This window comes from Cheilinus undulatus, linkage group 15 (genome assembly GCF_018320785.1).
Source record: "Cheilinus undulatus linkage group 15, ASM1832078v1, whole genome shotgun sequence".
In the NCBI taxonomy this organism is placed as follows: Eukaryota; Metazoa; Chordata; class Actinopteri; order Labriformes; family Labridae; genus Cheilinus; species Cheilinus undulatus.
In genome coordinates, this window is record NC_054879.1 from 7,380,920 (window position 1) to 7,399,558 (window position 18,639).

The following is an 18,639-nucleotide window of genomic DNA, read 5'->3' on the forward strand; positions in this document are numbered from 1 at the left end:
TTTTAAGGTGAACACGATGGTCTTGTGTCTGTTTATAACTCAGTGAGGTTATCCTTTGCTGGATGGGCCACTAAAAATATGTGTGAGATAAGAATATGCACACTCTCCAGGCAGTACTACACCACTGGGTATAATTCAAGCATCTGAATGCCTGAACAGGCTAATGATGTAGACTATTGTTTCACAGAGACCCTCTTGTTATGTGGATTGCACTGCATCACTGCTTCTCTGCATAAATTACGACTGGGATTATAATCGAAGAAATTCCCTCATTCATATTTGCTTATCCAAATAAAAGCTCAGCTGAGGGTTAGTGGCTGGTACTAAAATGAGGCTTTAACGTGACTGAGTGTGAGACAAACTACACAACTTTGTCCTAAGAGGCAAAAATATGATGTGAAGTGAAATGATTAGATGATCTAATGAAAATATGTGGAAATTATAACAAATTCAAGAATGTTTGAATGATTGATATCAACTTTTCCTGGCTCCAGTATGAATCCTGCTGATGTAGGACTATCATAAATAATTCAAATGAGAGCAGACTAAAAATATCTCTGACGGGTAAAAATACCCCTCCCATTATTTCAGACACGCATGGACACCCAGAACTCTGACAGTGATGACAGAGGTGTGTAAAGTTACCTTCTCCCTCCACGCTGTCTGTGATTTTCATCTCCTGGCCCGTGTTCAGCGCCTCGGGCTGGGTGGGAGTTTTGGCTTGCTGGTGGTGGTTGTTAGTTAAGCCATCCGGGGCGCACTGGCCGTTCCGCACTGGGGCCGGGCTAGGATCCACGATGGTCGGGTCTGGGACGGGGTAGGACTCCTGGGTCGCCGGGTCTGTCATTGTTGCTGTAGTTGCTGGTTTGTTTTCAGGCTCAGAGGCAGAGAAAAGTGATGATGGTAGAAAGATTCACGCCGGTTCGCTGAGTGCAGCAGCCATCCAGCGCGTCCGATAAGCCACCGGTGTCGACTCAGTTACGAAGAGGGGAAGAAGAAAAGAGGAGATGGCGATAAGAGGAGATGGGAGATAAAGGTTTGTTTTTTTATCTCCCCAGCATCAGCAGCGAAACAAGTCCCTGTGCGTAAAGTCCACAGTGCAGGAGCAGCTCTGCAGCCTCTGAGTAAACACGGAGCCCGGCTGAACCACTTCCAGACACTTTAGGGTTAGATGCGGAGATGTGATAAATTGCTGAGATCTGCTGAGAATGTGACAGGCGGTGCCAGCAAGTTTTCTTTCCTCCTCCCCTTTCCTCTTTCTCTCCTCCCCTCAGAACTCATCCCTTCAACATTACAGGCCAAATACATCAATAAAGTCGCTTTCCCTGATCCATCTCTGGACAGTTTGCCTTTGTGGTTTCTCTACGTTATTATTATCAAAAAGTTTACAGAGTCGGTTAGAGAAGGGGCGGAGCCAGAGGTGTTAGATACTCGGGGCCGAGCCCAAACTCATCAGGGTGGGGCATATGCTTCACCAGGGTGTTTTTTCCCCTCATCAGCAGTTGTATGTACTTACAGACTTTGCAAAAAAGGTAAGGAAATGTGTGATTGGTAGTTAATTTCTTCGCTGTAACAATGCATCTTGGCAATCAATCTTATACTGTTGGAAAGCCTGTTTATTTCCCTTTTGAATGATGCCACATTTGTAAGGAACATGCATTTGTAGGATGAGCAGCAGAGCTGAGTCTGTGGGTTGAGCCCATGAAAAATTCGCCAAATCTTCTCTGCCAGTGCAAAACAGCCGATTTTGCTTTTGACTATTGTTTGGTGTTTGGTTGATTGGATAATAGAAGTTTGAGGAAACAAAACATATTGGCAATTTATTGACTATCAAACAGGACCCTCAGTAGCATGTGGAAGAACCATACACAGCCACAACAGTGAAGGTGCCCTTTCACACGGGTCCTTTCCAGATCAGTCAAACACAGCATGCCAATTCTTGGAGCACACGCCTACTGACCACTGCAGCAGGGCCCAGGCTCACAGGTGCTGCCAATCAGGCACCTGACTGGCAGCACCTGGGGGTACCAGGAGCCCAAAACAAGAGTCAGTAGCAACAGCAAAATAAGCTGTTCAGCATTGGCAGAGAAGATTTGGCAAATTTTTCATGGGCGCAGCCCACAGACTCAGCTCTGCTGCTCATCCTACAAATGCATGTTCCTTACAAATGTGGCATCATTTAAAAGGCTTATAAACAGGCTTTCCAGTGGTATAAGATTTATTGCAAAGATGCATTGTTACAATGAAGAAATTATCTACCAATCACAAATTTCCTTACTTTTTGTGCTAAGTTTATTTTCCAGCAATTTTAAATACAAGCCATCCAACATAATTATTTTATCATGTGCTCATCTTTCTTAAATCATAAAAAATGTTGCAGATCAGTAAGTTTTACTTCTGTCTCCTAGAAAAAGGTGAAGGGTAGGGAAGGCTGCAGTTTCATGACTGTAATTTCAGATCCCGCAGGTAGAGAACCCTTAAATTTGCACACATGCATGTTGTTTATGAACTGAGTGCTGAGGACATGAAATTTTATCATGGAGACTACAGGGTTAGCACGAGTCTGCCATGTGTTTAATGTCTGTGGGTCAGACGTGCTGTAAACAAACGCATTTGAAGGGCTTGACCCTAAAACAAGACAGTTTACATTCAAGACCTCGGTTCCCATTGTTTGTCAGACTGTACAGGTAAAAAGCAAAATTAAAATTTAAACAAAAAGAATAAAAATGATAATAAATAAAATGACAAAGGGCAACAGTCTAGCTAAGAGGGCAGTACAGGCACAGAAGCAGAGGCTACAGGGTACGGGGGTACACCCTGGCACATTTACACTCACACCTAACTAACTTTTACCTGTGCATTACGCTACACACCTTAAGTGCATGTTGCATGGACCGTTGAAAACACTGGATGGAGCCTGAGTGATGTCAGTCATTTGGTTACTGAAGGGGAACAATGCACCCAGTTATGATAACTGTCATTCTTCTAAAAACCACAACGAATGAGTCATAAAAAAAATGTGATCACTGTATAGTGTGTGCCCATAAAGGCATAAAGAGGAGGATTAGAGGTAAAGGAAAAAGTGAGAGGGGGTCACCAGGTGCCTTAAAAGTACTAACAGTGTTTCTTGAATGATTTCAAGTTGTATATTCTACCAATTTTTATATAAATATAAGCATAAAATTAGTTAAATGTAAAACAAAACATGGTCATTTACTCTGAAATTGAAGTAATTAAAACATTTTAAAAAGTAAGTCTGCTCACAGATTTTGTTTGGCCCCTTACAAACCCAGAGAATGGCCCCTCTCCCTCTCCTGCTGTGATTTACTGATAGGATCAAAACGTGTGTTTCATCAGTAGCACTGGTCCTGAATAGCAGTTACTTCATTCTGGAGCTGAAAAGTGTGTCTAACTATTATTGGTTTTTAATGTTGAAAGTATTCATTTGTGCCACTTTTTATTCATTTTCCCTACCCAATTTCCCATTATTATTAGCCACTTTTCATTAATTTTTATACAATTTGGATCCATTTTTGCCTCTTTTTACCCACTTTTGCGGCTTTATGCCAATTTTGCCAAATTTAAACATTTAAAACACATTTTTTGTCACCATTAAACCCTTTCCACCACTTTTTTCTGCCACTTCTAAACAAATTCTTGCCACTTTCCACCTATTGTGCCTCTGATGACCATTATTGCCACTATTCACCCTTCTTAGCCACTTTTTACGTCCATTTTCAACACATTTCATGACATGTTTTGCCCAGTTTTGACAGTTTAACACATTCCTGGCACTGTATGCCTGTTTCCTGCCTCAGTTAACCAATTTTGCCTGTTAACCATTTTTCCCCTGTTTCGAATCCCATCTCACCAGATTTTCCAACCATTTCTGTCACATTTGAATCCCCTGATATTGTGCCTGTTTTTGCCACTCTAACTCTGTCTCTCTCTTTTTTTTTGCTACTTTTATCAACTCTTTACCACTTCTAACCCATTTCTGCTACTTTTAAAATCCCATTTTACTACCTTTTCCAACAATTTTTGCCATTTTAAACCCATTTTAATGCTATTTACTGTGGCACACATGAATTAAACACAGCTTAGCTTTACAGTGGACCATGATTTTGCTCACTCTGTGAGCCCCCAGTTTGGCTGGGCCCAAGAAAGCTCTCCCTTTTATCCGCCTTTACGGGCAGCCTTGTCTGCACATGACTATTCTTAAATGTTCATGGCTGTGTTCACCCACCTTCAGGGACAGTGGGGTCCCTGGTCTCTGGCACCTTTATTTTGGGGGTTGCGAGCTGAAAAGGTCAAGAACCACTGCTTTTACACAATGCAAATACACAAGGCTTATCAGCCACCAGGTGGCGACAAAATGCAGGATCTTAAACATGAAGGGATTCACAAGCATGAGGGGAAAACCCCAAGCTGTTTCCCTAGTTAGTTTGACTGTTTGCTTTGCTTGGTGAAGGTCAGTGATATGGGGCAACCACTTACAGTCATAGTACTGCATGTACAGTACGTGGAAGTTATTATTATGTTAGATACAATCTCTACTTGTCTTACAGGATTTGCCTATCGTATCTATTCAATCATGTTTTTTTCTTGTTGACCCTTAAATGTGTTTTTTGTTCTTTCGTATTTGTCAAATTTCTATCAGTAGTATCAGGATTATTATCATTATTATTATGCCTATATGTAGCACCCAAAGATGCAGCAGTCACTGATAGAGCCATCAGCTGAAAATGCTGAGTCAGCACAAAGCAGACAGACATCTGTGTTGTTGGATGAGGTGTGGTGGGTTGTAAATAAACACGTTCTAGTTTTAATATCACTTGATGGCTCAGAACATCAGCTGTAAAAGGCTTTACTCCACTAATTCCCCTCCTGCTGTAAAGACTGGGTAATGAATGACCAGCGTGTCCCAGCAGCAGTCACTCACCTGTCGGTCATTGGATTCTGACTGAGGGTGGGGAGTGAATCTGTTGCATATGCCCTCACTTACAGCAGGACATCGCTGGCAGCAGACCTCCACATTTCCCTGAGGGTGTAAGGATGAAGGTTGATATTCATAATCATATTTTACCTAAGGAGTGGCCCGATTTAAAGCAGGTAGGCGCCTGAGACACAAACTCAACAAGGATCTGAGAGGGTTTTTATAAGAGCATGCAGTAAATCACAATCTATGCAACAAATTTTTCTGATGTGGGTGAGTGGGTTTAAAGGAAACACATCTTTGTTTGCTCCAGCAGCCAGAGCTTCGCTTTAATTCAGAGCTATTAAAAGGCAGTAAAGCACAAGTGCAGACTTGTCCCATTGGAGTGTCAGCGGGGAGTTTAACAGCTCACTCCATAAATCTGTGTTCTCTATGGATGGTTAAACTTTAATCAATAAGCGGCTCTGGCCTTGCTCTCTCTTGTCCTATCTGCTCCTGCTCTTATGTCTGTGTCACTGTGGAGGCTTGGCCTGGCTAATCATTTCCCAGCTTTAGTGAGGAACGGTGGTGTGCTGACTGGAGCCTTCAGGGCCCAAAGAGTCATTCGTGGATCTTTGTTAACCCCTCTCACATGAGGGCCTTGTATTCTTGGTAACATAGTTCCACAAGTATGATGCTCCTTTATCAGCTTATATAACATATATAGTTTCTTTATCTAAACAACTGTGGACATACAATAATGTAATATGACCAGCCTTTTGTGCATATTTTTGCATTTTGAGATGCCAGTTTGAGAGCTCTACTTCTTAAGGTATCTGACATAAGTTTACACAAGCTTTCAAATGAAACTCAGCGTTAGTTCATGCAGGACGTGGTAGTCACATGCCCAGCTGTGATCAGCTGACAGCCAGCTGATCTAAATTATCTTCTCCCAGCTCCCACAGCCAACCACAGGAGACTGGAGATTGGAGAGTGGCTAGCTGGCCAGACGTCACAAACCTGCCATGTTGCCAGAGGCAAGTCGCTACGTCATTCAAAACAGGAGACAAGGATTGTGCACGTTTTCGGGATTAAAAGCTCAAACAACGAGATTACATGGATTTTAATGAACTATTTATAGCAAATGGTCCATGTTAGAATAATAACTGGCAGTGGAACATAAAAGCGGACTTCGCTTTCTTGTATTTTCTCAGTTAAATGAAAAGATGTACTCCATGGTTTAAAATTAAATAATTTTATAATAAAGTTTCATATATGTAGAGATATTTTTTACTTTTAATTCTTTATGATTTAGACTTGTTACATATATATATATATATATATATATATATATAATGTAATATAAACAGGGCTTGACATTAACTTTTTTTACTCACCAGCCACGGTGGCTAGTGGTTCTGTAAACTTACTAGCCACTCAGTATTTCCACTAGCCAATTATTATTATTAATTAAACAATATTTAGACACACCGCCCGCCCTGGCTCGTGTGAGCAACAGAAACACACAGCTGGAGAGCACACACACATAAACAGCGCTTCCGCTCATGGACAGAGAGGCACTTTAAAGCAGAAAGAGAAAGTTCAGGTCTGAGTTTATCCTCTGAAACATTTTCCCTGAACAGATAGAAGCCTTCAGTCTAACCAACATGTCAGTGCGAGTGTGTGTCCGTATATGTCTGTGAGTGTCGCGTTTGTGTGTGTCATACAGCGTCAAAGCCCTTGGCGCTGCGTGAAATAAGCACGAATGGATGAAGAGACCAGCCGCTTTTCAGTTATTTTGGAGGGAAATTTGAGCTTTTATGTGCTGAACAGCCTCTCTGTGACAAGTCTAAAGGCTAACTGAAAAGGACTTTCAGAGTGAAGCATAAGTTGTGACACTGATAAATTCAACCTGCCATTGTGGCTAGTTAGAGTCACGCTGCTACCCGCCACGGCTGAAATCCACCTGCATTTGGCTAGTTGGCGGGTGTCAATGTCAAGCCCTGAATATAATGTAATATAATCTGACTGTTTGAGCTTTTTATTCCGATAACTTGCACAAGAGGCCTTTTTCACCGTTTTTACGAAGTACTTCCGGTCCAGCGTTTATCGTGCCAGACCACGACAAAATAGACCATCTGCACGAAAAACGATCTACTACTTCTTTGTATATGCTGATATTTCCCTATCAGTTATTATTCTGATATTGATCATTTTTAAATGATTCAATAAAATCCATGTAATCTTGTCGTTTCGTTTGAGCTTTTTCTTCGAAAACGTGCGCAGTCCTCGTCTACTGTACTGAATGACGTAGGGACTTGCCTCTGGCAACATGGTGGTGTGTCCGGCATCCAGCCAGCCAGTCTCCCATCTCATATTATGTCTGTATTGACTTCGTAAAATTAATGTTATGTAATCGCTGTGCTTGTTAGTCTGAAAAGTCACAGATTTTTCCTCTACTTATATTTCCTTATGCCCATATTAATATGGCAGCAATGCACGAAGAAAACAGCGAAGAAGACCTTCAGTTCAAGTGACTTCTGGTATTAAAAGAAGAGATATGGTGGTGCTCATCTGACTTCTGGTGTGAAGTGGAGGTCCTCCGATGCATCCAGGTCCCTCTCTCTTTCTTTGTTAAATGGAAATTTAAAAAGGTGGAGAACAATGGATGTGGAAGGACCCCATGCCTGTGTCCACCACTGCTGCTGTGTTGATTCTGTAAACAAACATTTTGACCAGCACATTTTGTTGACGTGCTCTAAACTACACTAAACTGAGAGAACAATGTCTGGTGCATGGCAAGCATATTGACCAGAACCATAATATCTTTATTCATAGCTCTGATTAGTGAAGATTAATGAAGACAAATGGATTATGGCAGAAATCAGAAGCACACATGGCATTCCTTTGGCCCCCTGCCTGGTCTGTCTCAAGGTCCAAACACATCATGTTGATCATCTTCAATAATGACACTGTGATTGTATAGTATGGCATTCTACATTGAATTAATGCATTATTACTGTATTTGTAGAGGTCAGAACATGCCATAGATCTGTATTCGAACAAACAAACATTTTTTTTGTCATATTTGAGTCATCAAAATGAACACAGGTTAGCATAAATTTGATTTAAAGCAAAAAGACAAGAGAGCCCCCCCTCTCAATCCTAATAAAGGAGGGTGTTGAACCCATCTGGCACTGTAAAGAGCTGAGGCTTCTCTGAGGTATCAACAAAGTACATAGTGCTGCAGATCTGTTCTGATATAAAAAAAAAAGAGCTTCACTGGCTGCACTGCTAACGTAGATCATTTTCAGCTTCATCTGTATGCAAAGGAGTCAGCAGCCTCAGATGGTGTTCACTTTGTTTTCTCCAGTGCGTTAGAGTAGCTAGTCCTCTAGGATGAAGATTGAACCCTCGCAGATGGGATAACATAACCAATAAAAGCTCTTTCACAGTGCAGTGCCTGAGGGAACTAACCTACACCCATGTTTAAACAGAGAGTTTACCTCTTAATCAAATAGAACAGAAACCCCGTCTATTCTAAATTATGATGTGTGTTCAGATCTGCGTAATACTCTATTGCTCTTGTCTTTCAGAGGTATGGATATGATGGATTCGTCCAGCTTTACCATCACTGCAAGGTGAGACAGAATGCATTTACACTCAGATTACAGGTAAAGGAGCCCTTATGTAGACTAGCATATAATGCAGAAGACACAGCAGGGTCCTCCTGGCTGCAGCCCACCCTGTGGGCCTGTTTGTATGGTCCTCGCCATGTGAGCAGCTGCAGAACTCAGCATGGGGCCACTACATCAGCAGAAAGATCCACTTCAAATAGCCGCCAAAATGCAGAAGAATGCAGAGCTGCCTGACAGGTCTGTTAGCGGCAACAACTCAAGAGCACTTATGCAGAGAGTGCACCTCCTTATACCATCTCCTCAATCTCGTACAATGCACATCCTTTATTAGTATAATACATCTTTGTAAGATGGCACAGACATGTTCCACCCTGCTCTGCCTTTACTTGGCTGGAATTCATCATTGCTGTCATAAACTGGTTGGGTAAAAATATCAGGATAAGCTATATAGAGGGAGAGTAGGATGAGTGATATTGTGTTTTTTGGGGATATTCAGTGATGCTGGTGGTGCTTGTTCTATTAGTTATCTATCTGATTCCCCATCAGAATTTCATAATGATAATCAGTCAAACAGAAGAAGTTGGTGGTTCCAATCTAAAAGGCCCTTATTAGGTGTACCAAATATGCAAAATTAATATATGATTGATACATCCTTTGCTGGATGGATCACTTAAATATATGGAGCGTTAATTAAGAGTATACCCACCTCTGCAAGCAACACAGCAACATCGACGGGATCAGAGCCCACCAGACAGGGCATGCAGCACAGCTCAGGGTACAGACTCTTGTAATATCATGCACTGATGACTGCAACTCATAACTGGCAGGCCTCTCTGCATGCACATTAAGACCTCTGCAGATGATCAGACTGCAGCAGCACATCTGGTCTTCAACCAACCCAAGACAGCTCACGTCACTCCTCTGTTCATCTCTCTACACTGGCTTCCAGTTGCAGCGTGAATCAAATTCAAAACCCTACACATTGCCTACAAAGCAGTGACATGTAAAACTACGTCTGTTTACCTGGAATCCCTCATCCAGGTCTACAATCTCCCCTGCAAAAGGCCCCCGGTACTTCCACCAAATCAGGGCCCTAAGTCACTAGCTTGACTCTTCTCCTCTGTTGTCCCCTGGTGGTGGAATGGATTACCTTACTCCACTCGCTCTGCAAAATCCTTTTTCTGCTTTGAAGAGAATGCTTAAGACCTGGCTTTTTTGAGAACACTATGCGCACTGCTAGACTCTTCTCTGTTGTCCCCGGAGGTAGATGAGTCCCCCTAATACAGTTGGCTCCTACTGTCCTGCTCCACCTTAAGGCCTAGCTCTTTGAGAGTGACCCAGCACTTGGTACTTTGGTCATTATTTGTTGGTGAAGATAATTTAATTGATGATGATAATGATGATGAGAGGTCTCATGTCAATGATGTTTTCATTTTATTTATTTATTTATTTACATGATCAGGACAGTGCACATCAATCAACATTTTCGCAATATACATCAATGTAAATATGCCAGAATTAGCACAATAGCTAAACTTCATCCGTTATCCTAAGGCAGGTAATTATTTACAAATAGAGCAGAAAACAGATTAAAATAACAGGACATCTCACTGCTCAATTCACAAGACAGTACACAGAAAATACACAGTTTTAACAAACAAGATGGACACAATTTGTACGTAACAAATAACTCAGGAAAAGAAACATTGCTGATGTTTGTCATTAAAAACAAAAACAACAAGAAAGAGCTTCTTTTCAACATGTGCATTGCATCTAGAACTGCATGGCAGCAGCATCTCAATCAGATTTAAGTCCAGACTTTCACTAGGCCACTCCAAATTTTTAAGCCATTCAGAGGTGGACTTGCTAGTGTGTTTTGGGTTATTGTCCTAAGCTTGAGGTCATGAACTGATGGCAGGACATTTTCCTTCAAGATTTTCAGGCAGAGAGCAAAATTCATAGTTCCATCAATTACGACAAGTGGTCCCTCTGGTGTTGCAATAAAGAATATTTACTTATCAGGAAACACTGGATATGGTCCCAGGGTGGGTATGGACTCCAGTGTCACTTCCAGCACAAACCTGAAAGTGCATTTTTCAAAGCATTTCTCCCTCTTCACAAGACATTTTTTATGAAAACCAAACATTGGTTTTCTATTTAGTAAATCTGCCTTATGAGGTGACATTTTAATTTAGAGTCCTCAATTTAAAACTAGAAATAGTAAGAGAAGGAGGCTGTGGAGGTTTGGGAAATATCTGAGATATATTATAAATCTGACATACTGTTAGACCTCATTTTAAAATATATATAATATAGGAATGGTCACTTTTTAAATGAATATCAATATTTAAGTGCAGAAATTCTCCATACTGGATCTTAAAAGGGTCATTAAAAAGGACCTAGGGGGCCTAATCTAGCCCAAGGGCCTCCTGGGTCTATAGAAATGTAGTGGAGTAAAAGTATAATATTTGCCCATCAAATGTAGAGGAGTCAAAGTAAAAGCCACCCCAAAAGATAAAACTCAAGTAAAGTAAAAATGCTCAAAAACTGTATTCAAGTAAATTTACTTAATTACTGTCCGCCTCTGCTCAAATATACATCACTGTGGACCAGTGTTAATTTCGTAGACTAAAACTATGATTACAACTATTTATCGACAGCCTTTTTTCCGTGACAAAAACTAGACTAAGACAAACAAAAATAGATCTGTGATGACTAAAACTGACAAAAACTAAGTTTAGTTTTGGTCAAGATGACTAAAATTAGACTAAAATGTAATATAGTTTTCATCGGACAGCCAAAATCCGTGATATTTCTCCACTGTGGGTAAATCTGTCAAAAACAATGCATCTGCAGCTATTTTGCCTCTCGGCTGTAGAAAGCAGGGACCCCAGGTCTGGCAGGGTGCAGAGAACACACTACCATGATCTGATATAAGATTTACTCAAGAGAATAAATTCTTGGACTGAAAGTAAAGACTAAAATGTGAGGACTTTATATAGACTAAAACTAGACTAAAAGGTTTTGAGTTTTTGTCGACTAAAACTAGACTAAAACTATAAACGATAGAAATGATTAAAATGTGACTAAAGCTAACATGCATTTCATTTAAAGATTAAAACTAAGATTGAAATTAAAAATAGCTGCGGAAATGAACATTTCTGTGGACAAATGCCAAATGACACCGTGACTTTTTAATACTACACCACTGCTTAGGAGGCAGATGATGGTTAGGCTTTTGTCATCAGCAGACTGCTCACAAAGAAATATAGATGGAAATCTGTGTAAAGTCTTTATACTGGTATTAATACTATAACACAGTTGGAGATGTAGATAAAGATGCAGTTTTTACAGCTGCAAAATAGTATGAATCAGGGTTGGCTTGTCTTTGAACCAAAGGAATCAGCTGTTTGCTGCCCTCTTGTGGTTGATTTTTGAAGTGTTTACCACTTAAAGGAGCTCATTGCCAGCTATTTGGATCTTTCCATAGTCAACAGTCTACATTATGATATGGACTCCCACTGGGAACATTGAAAATATGGATGTATAATCTTGTCAAAAACTTTAACTTGACCAGGACCAACAAATCCAGTGATGCTTTGCAAAACCAGCCAAAAGCAAGATGTAAAAAATGTAATTGTAGTAAATGCCTGGGGGGGGGGGGCTTTACAACCACAACCCTAGGGTTAACGACTAGAGATGCAAGACAATGTCACCTTTCCACCTCATATTAGTGGTATAACCAAGAACAAGGACACAAAGTCAGTGGAGATGTCTGTTGCTGATGTCTGTCAAGATGTCTGCAGCTATCAGATGGAAATAAAGCTGATAATGATATTTCAGGGTGAAGCACAGATGATGAAGGATGGGAAGCTGTTCAGAGTGATCCAAGAAAACTGCTGGGATGCAAATGCACGCATAAGAGACATGGATCAACATGGTACATGCAGATTACAGATTAGAGATGCAACTCTTAATCATGAATCTAAATGATAATGTTTCTATTTGTAATTTTCAGGAGTAACAGTCCAGGCCCTCTCTACAGTTCCTGTGATGTTCAGTTACTGGGTAAGAGTACAATACGACTGAGATACTTAGAAAAACAGTGAGAGTGCTTTATTACTGTTTGCCTCTGACCTGAAACAGTAAGTTGTTCATTGTGCCCCAGATTACTGTGAGCTGCACCTAACCATTCATAGAGAATGCAAGAGAATTGTATAATTTTAGGCTCTTGTTGCAGTGACACTTAAGAAACTGGGAATGCTCCAAGCTGTCTTGGTCCATTATGCACAGAAGCATCAATACTGAGATGAGGAACAAACGTTTCAATTTTCACACTTTCCTTTGTTGTTTTTGAATTTCAGGCCAAACCCCATGACACTCTGGATCTTAGTGTCCTCTTAAATGACGATTTGGCCCAGACAGTGCGTAGCCACCCCAAGAGGTTTGTGGGCCTGGGCACCTTGCCCATGCAGGCCCCTGACTTAGCCGTGCTGGAGATGACCCGCTGTGTGAAGGAGCTGGGCTTCCCTGGGGTGCAAATAGGCTCACATATCAACAACTGGGACCTCAATTCTGCTGAACTCTATCCTTTCTATGCTGTAAGACAATGCATATGCACTATATGCTTATATCACAATGGTATGAATTTAACCTTGTCTGTATTGGTTTGAAATATTTTCTACTGACTTGCACAACATTCCTTTGTATTCAGAGGTCACTCTCTCATCTACCAATAAATACTGCTTAAGCATTTTTGTCGTCCACGCAGGCAGCTGAGGAGCTGGGCTGCTCCATATTTGTGCACCCCTGGGACATGCAGACAGATGGGAGGATGGCTAAGTATTGGCTGCCCTGGCTGGTGGGTGAGGGAGATTGAGTAGGAACAGGAGATATCGAATTCCCCCAAGTCAATAGCACGCAGGATGCACTTTTCTCTAAAAATAAGATCAATCAAAGACAGGAATGGATACAAATTGATTTTTAATTCAAAATAATAACAAAAAACAACCCCAAATAATGACAAAAAGTACTCAAAACAAAATTGTTGGTAATATTATAAAAAAGTTGATGATTCTCTCAGTTTTGATCAGGCTGATAAAGACCAATAACTCAGTTCCTCTACAGTGCCTATAAAAAGTATTCACCCCTGTTCTACCTTTATATTGATTTTATGAATCAGTCAAGTCAATATGATTTGGCTTTTTTGACTAAAAAATAAAATAAAATAGTAAATAAGCAAAAATAAATAAATATGTAAATAAATAAATAATTGATTTAATGTTAAACTGAAAACAGACTTCATCAAATGAATGTTAAATATAAGTCTAAAAAAATAAGTGACTGCATAAATATTCACCCCCTTTAAAGTTACTGGCCTAATTCAACAGAGGTCCAGTCAATCGTTACTATTGGTCTCATAATTAGCAGAGTGGGGATCACTTTAGTGCAGTGAATGTGTCTCAAGTGATTGTAGTATAGACACCTGTGTCTGGTCCAGTCACTGATTAATCAGAATTCATGGCTACCATTACACCATGAAGACAAAAGAACACCAAGCAATTCAGAGAAAAAGTTTTATAAAAGTTTAAGTCAGTGGATGGACACAGAATAAATTCTAAGGCACTGAAAATCCCACAGAGTTCAGGTGAATCCACCATCAAGCAATGAAAGGAATATCGCCTATATAATATAGCCTACATAAATCTGCCAAGATCAGGCCGGCCCCACACACTGAGTGACCATGCAAGAAGGATACTAGTGAGAGAGACCACCAAGACACCTATGACTCTGAAGGAGTTATGAGCATCAGAAGCTGAGATGGGAGAGACTGAAGACAACAACTGTTGCCCGGGTTCTTCACCAGTCAAAGCTGGAATTCACCAACAGGTATGCAGGAGACAACATGGTCAAGTGGAAGACAGTTCTTTAGTCGGATGGGGCTTTTGGGCCATAATACCACACCACAATACCACACAATACCTTACCACACCACAAACACACCATCCCCACTGGTGGCAGCATCATGCTGTGGGGAGGCTTCTCGGCAGCTGGCCCTGGAGGGCTTGTAAAGATAGAGGGTAAAATGAATGCCTCATAATACAGGAAAATCCTGGAGGACAATCTTATTCAGTCTGCAGGAGAACTACTGCTTGAGAGAACATTTATTTTCCAGCAAGACAATGACCCAAGGCATGCAGCGAAAGATACACAGAAAGGGTTTAAAGACAACAAGGTGAATGTTCTAGAGCGGCCGAGTCAAAGCCCAGACCCCAATCCAATGAGAATTTTTAGCTTGACTTCAAGGCGAATCCCCAACCTGACAGAGTTTAGGCAGTTTTACAAAGAAGAATGGAGTAAAATTGCAGCGTCCAGATGCATAAGCCTGACTGAGACCTATCCACACTGACTCAGTGCCGTGATGGCAGCCAAAGGTGACTCTATTAAATATCGTCCTGAAGAGGGTGAAATTTATGCAGTCACTTATTTTACATCATATATATTTTAAAATTGACATTCAGTTGTAGAAATCTGATTTCATTTTGACATTAAAGAGGTGTTTTTTTAATAATTATGTGTCAAGATTTATAAAATTAGTAAACAGGAAAAACAGCTAGAGGGTGAATACTTTTCAAAGGCACTGTAAGTAGATCAACCCATTTGTATTTTTTCTTATGCTGAGAAAATTTAGACTTTTTTATCTGCTCCCTCATAGGTATGCCATCGGAGACAACCATGGCGATTTGCTCAATGATATTTGGAGGTGTCTTTGAGAGATTTCCCAAACTGAAAGTCTGCTTTGCACATGGAGGTACAGTACTGGCCAGGTGTTCCCAGCTGCAGTTATACATTGTCAGGGCAGCATAAGATTAGCACTAAAGCTTCAATGAAATGCTCAGTTAAAGATGCCATAAGCCTTTGGGTGTTGTTTGACCTTTAATGCTTTTGTTACAGGTGGATCTTTTCCATTTACCATTGGTAGAATTGAACATGGCCACACAGTTCGCCCTGACCTTTGTGCTGTTGACAACAAGATCTCTCCCAGAAAATACCTTGGCTCTTTCTACACTGATTCTCTTGTGCATGATCCTATTGCCCTGAAGTTACTACTTGATGTGATCGGAAAAGTAAGCTGGAATTTATTTATCATGCTCAGACAGGGTTTATACATAGAGAGAAAACTACTCTTAAGAATGGACATGGAAGGTTATTTCTGTGGAACACTTAATCATGGGTAAAAACAAAATACCTCTTGTACCCAGGCTCATAAAAGTCAGGGCTACTGTTCTATTGTTTGGAGGCACTCACATAATCCTGAATACTTCCAGTTATGATGAACACTATGTGGACAAAAGTATTTGGCTACCTGGCCACTTGCAGGCCCGGCTCTGTGATCTTACATAGTCTTCTTGGCTGAGTTGCTGTTGTTCCTAAACTCTTCAACTTTCTAATATCACTCACAGCTGGCTGTGGAATAACCAGCAGAGATTAAATGTCAAGAACCATCTTATTGCAAAGGTTGCATCCATCACAATACCACGCTTAAAGTCACCGAGCTGTTCAGAATGAGCTGTTTTGTATCACAAATGTTTGCAAATGTAGACTGCATGTTTGATTTCATACACCTGTGGCAGCAGCTCTGATTGAAACACCTGAATTCAATTATTAACAGGTGTGACCAAATACTTGGTCCATATAGTGTATCAGCTTTAATAAAGAACTATGAGTGCATGTATGCATCCTTTAATTTGATTAGACATGATAATATTCCTTTTTTAGGATAAAGTCATGCTGGGAACAGATTATCCATTTCCTCTGGGGGAGCTGCAACCTGGATCACTAATTGAGTCAATGAATGAATTTGATGGCTCATTAAAGGTATTAATAGTCACCACCTTTAAGTTTTTATATCACATGTTGATTCTGTACCCTCTGAATTTGCTACCTTGTGTATTCTGTGTTTCGTAGGATATGTTACTGGCTGGAAATGCTCTGGAGTTTTTGGGCCTGGAAAGAAAGCAGTTTGAGTAACAAGAGATTATGTAAAACATCTGCTACACTCAGTAAAGATGATAAATGATGTAAAGATTCCTAATTTGATCACTTAAAAAGATTTAACCTCTTTATTTTCATATGATGATTTATAAAAAACCCATGCTCAGTTTTGCATCATTGTCTTTCTTTTACCTAATAAAATACTGACAAAGGGAAATTCAAGCTGTTATAGGAAAGAATGGGCATGTAATGCTCTTGTGCACACTGAAAATAAATATTTTACATAGTAATGGTTGTGTTCTTTCAGTTTTTCTCTGAGCTCATGTGCCAGTAAAAAGTCTTCTCATTCTATGAGCTGTAAATGTTAAAATCTGATACGGCTCCAGGGCTCTGTTGAGCAGCCAGTCACATGAGAAGTCACAGTGTTCTAATTTTATTATTTAAAGTCGCGATATTTATACACACTTTACTCTTATATCCATTGTTAATGCAGTGTGGTATTTTTCTGTAACTATGTAAAGCATTTGATTCTTTTAATCGTGATATTTTTAATTGTAAAATTGTTGCAACATTGATTTCATGATAATGTCTTAAAAAGTGGCTGAGTAATTATGATAATAAACACCAGTATGTCAACATTGATGATACAAAATCTGAGAGAGCTATGATACAGTGTGGGGGACCACAAGGTTCCATTCTAGGACCATTATTGCTCCACATCTACATTAATGATACCACATTGGTATCCAATTTGTCCATTATTGTTTGCATATGACACAGATTTGCTTATATCTCATACAAATGTGTTTGCTGTCATTAAGGAAGTTAACAACAGCTGTCTCACATGACAAAAGAAAAGTACAAGCATCCTGGTGTGTAGACCTTTTTTGCTTCCCTATTATTGTTCAGTTTGGATCCAGGGCCCACTGAGGGATGTGCAAGCGCTACCGTGGTTTATCTGTAAAAAAGGGAGCAATGACTCGCACATTAACTTATCAAAAACAGTCCTCAGTGTTAGATGGCAGTCAGAACTGAGAGTCCGAGGCACTCTGATGTAGTAAAAATCCTTTATTAAACAGGGATATGTGCGCGTGGTAAACCCTACTGTATTTTGATCTGTTATTGGTGTGTATTCCATTTCCATTTAGTTTAAGGCTTATCCTCATCATAGCTCCTCTTCAGATGTGTTCCTGACTTTTTTAACAGTTACTGTGTGCTAAACTGTAGTTCCTTTGTGACTTGTTGTCATGTTTTTTTAGCCCATATTTGATACATTTTGACGTTTTTGTGGTGATCTCTTTTCTGTGGTGACCTCTCTCACTAGCTCTATAATGTTGTATGTTATTATGAGCTATTTATAGTACTATAGGAATGTGAGCTCAATGCTTCATGAGGTCTGCTGTCAAGGATTTGCTGTATTTTTTATGTTGTGGTGACCTTGGTCACATGGTTGTGTCACATGATGCTTCTTTTGTACTTAAACATGTGTTTTTTATCTGCTCATTATGTCCTGATGAAGACGTGTTGGAGTTGAAGCGCGTGGATAAGCCTGTTTAATAAAGGATTTTTACTACATCAGAGTGCCTCGGATTCTCAGTTCTGACTGCCATCTAACACTAAGGACTGTTTTTGATATGTTAACGGGCAAATCATCGCTCCCTTTTTTACATTATATCTTCGTCCTCTTATCTTGAAGAGCACCTGATCCTGGCGACATAGTTTTGGATACCTTTGACCACATGTAGCACTCATCCACCTTTTTTCTACTGTGATTTTCCATATTTTGATTTTCATTTCAGGATCCTGGTTTTGTAAATAACCTGATTATGATAACTGCAGCAAAACATCAACTTTAACCCTTAAGAGATCCTAAGGGCAACTTCTTTTTTTCATTTCAAGCCATTCTGGCTGTGTTGAATAAATATAGCTCAAATTTGCCTGAGTATATTCTTTCAAAAAATCTTTAGAATTGTTGTCTCAGTTCCGTAAATGAGCCTTAATGGCTATGCTACACAAAAACCAACACATTTGTTCCTAACGACAAAAATGGCCCATTAAAAACCATTGAAAATACCATTTTTGACATCACAT

The 18,639-nt window shown here is 40.1% G+C and overlaps 2 protein-coding genes across 4 annotated transcripts in view; one reads left to right on the forward strand and one right to left on the reverse strand.

Moving 5' to 3' along the window:
* LOC121522840 (transmembrane protein 163-like) overlaps window positions 1–1,189 on the reverse strand; it is a 143,500-nt gene extending 142,311 nt beyond the window's left edge. For both annotated transcript variants that reach the window (XM_041807506.1, XM_041807505.1), the window contains exon 1: window positions 646–1,189. In XM_041807506.1, coding sequence (XP_041663440.1) covers window positions 646–847 — 202 coding nt within the window. In that variant the 5' untranslated portion in view covers window positions 848–1,189. The remainder of the gene's footprint in view (window positions 1–645) is intronic.
* A 3,801-nt stretch (window positions 1,190–4,990) lies between these two features.
* Window positions 4,991–17,821, forward strand: acmsd (aminocarboxymuconate semialdehyde decarboxylase). 2 transcript variants are annotated; one of them, XM_041806513.1, is made up of 10 exons: window positions 4,991–5,112; window positions 8,512–8,556; window positions 12,397–12,493; window positions 12,572–12,621; window positions 12,918–13,154; window positions 13,325–13,418; window positions 15,269–15,364; window positions 15,508–15,680; window positions 16,333–16,431; window positions 16,522–17,820. In XM_041806513.1, exons 1-10 carry the CDS (start codon window positions 5,056–5,058, stop codon window positions 16,582–16,584), a joined length of 1,011 nt encoding a protein of 336 aa, XP_041662447.1. In that variant the 5' UTR covers window positions 4,991–5,055; the 3' UTR covers window positions 16,585–17,820. The 2 variants fall into 2 exon arrangements, with proteins under 2 accessions (XP_041662447.1, XP_041662448.1); XM_041806514.1 differs by lacking the exon at window positions 4,991–5,112 and adding an exon at window positions 7,256–7,530 and having other exon boundaries at window positions 16,522–17,821.
* The last annotated feature ends 818 nt before the right edge of the window (window positions 17,822–18,639 follow it).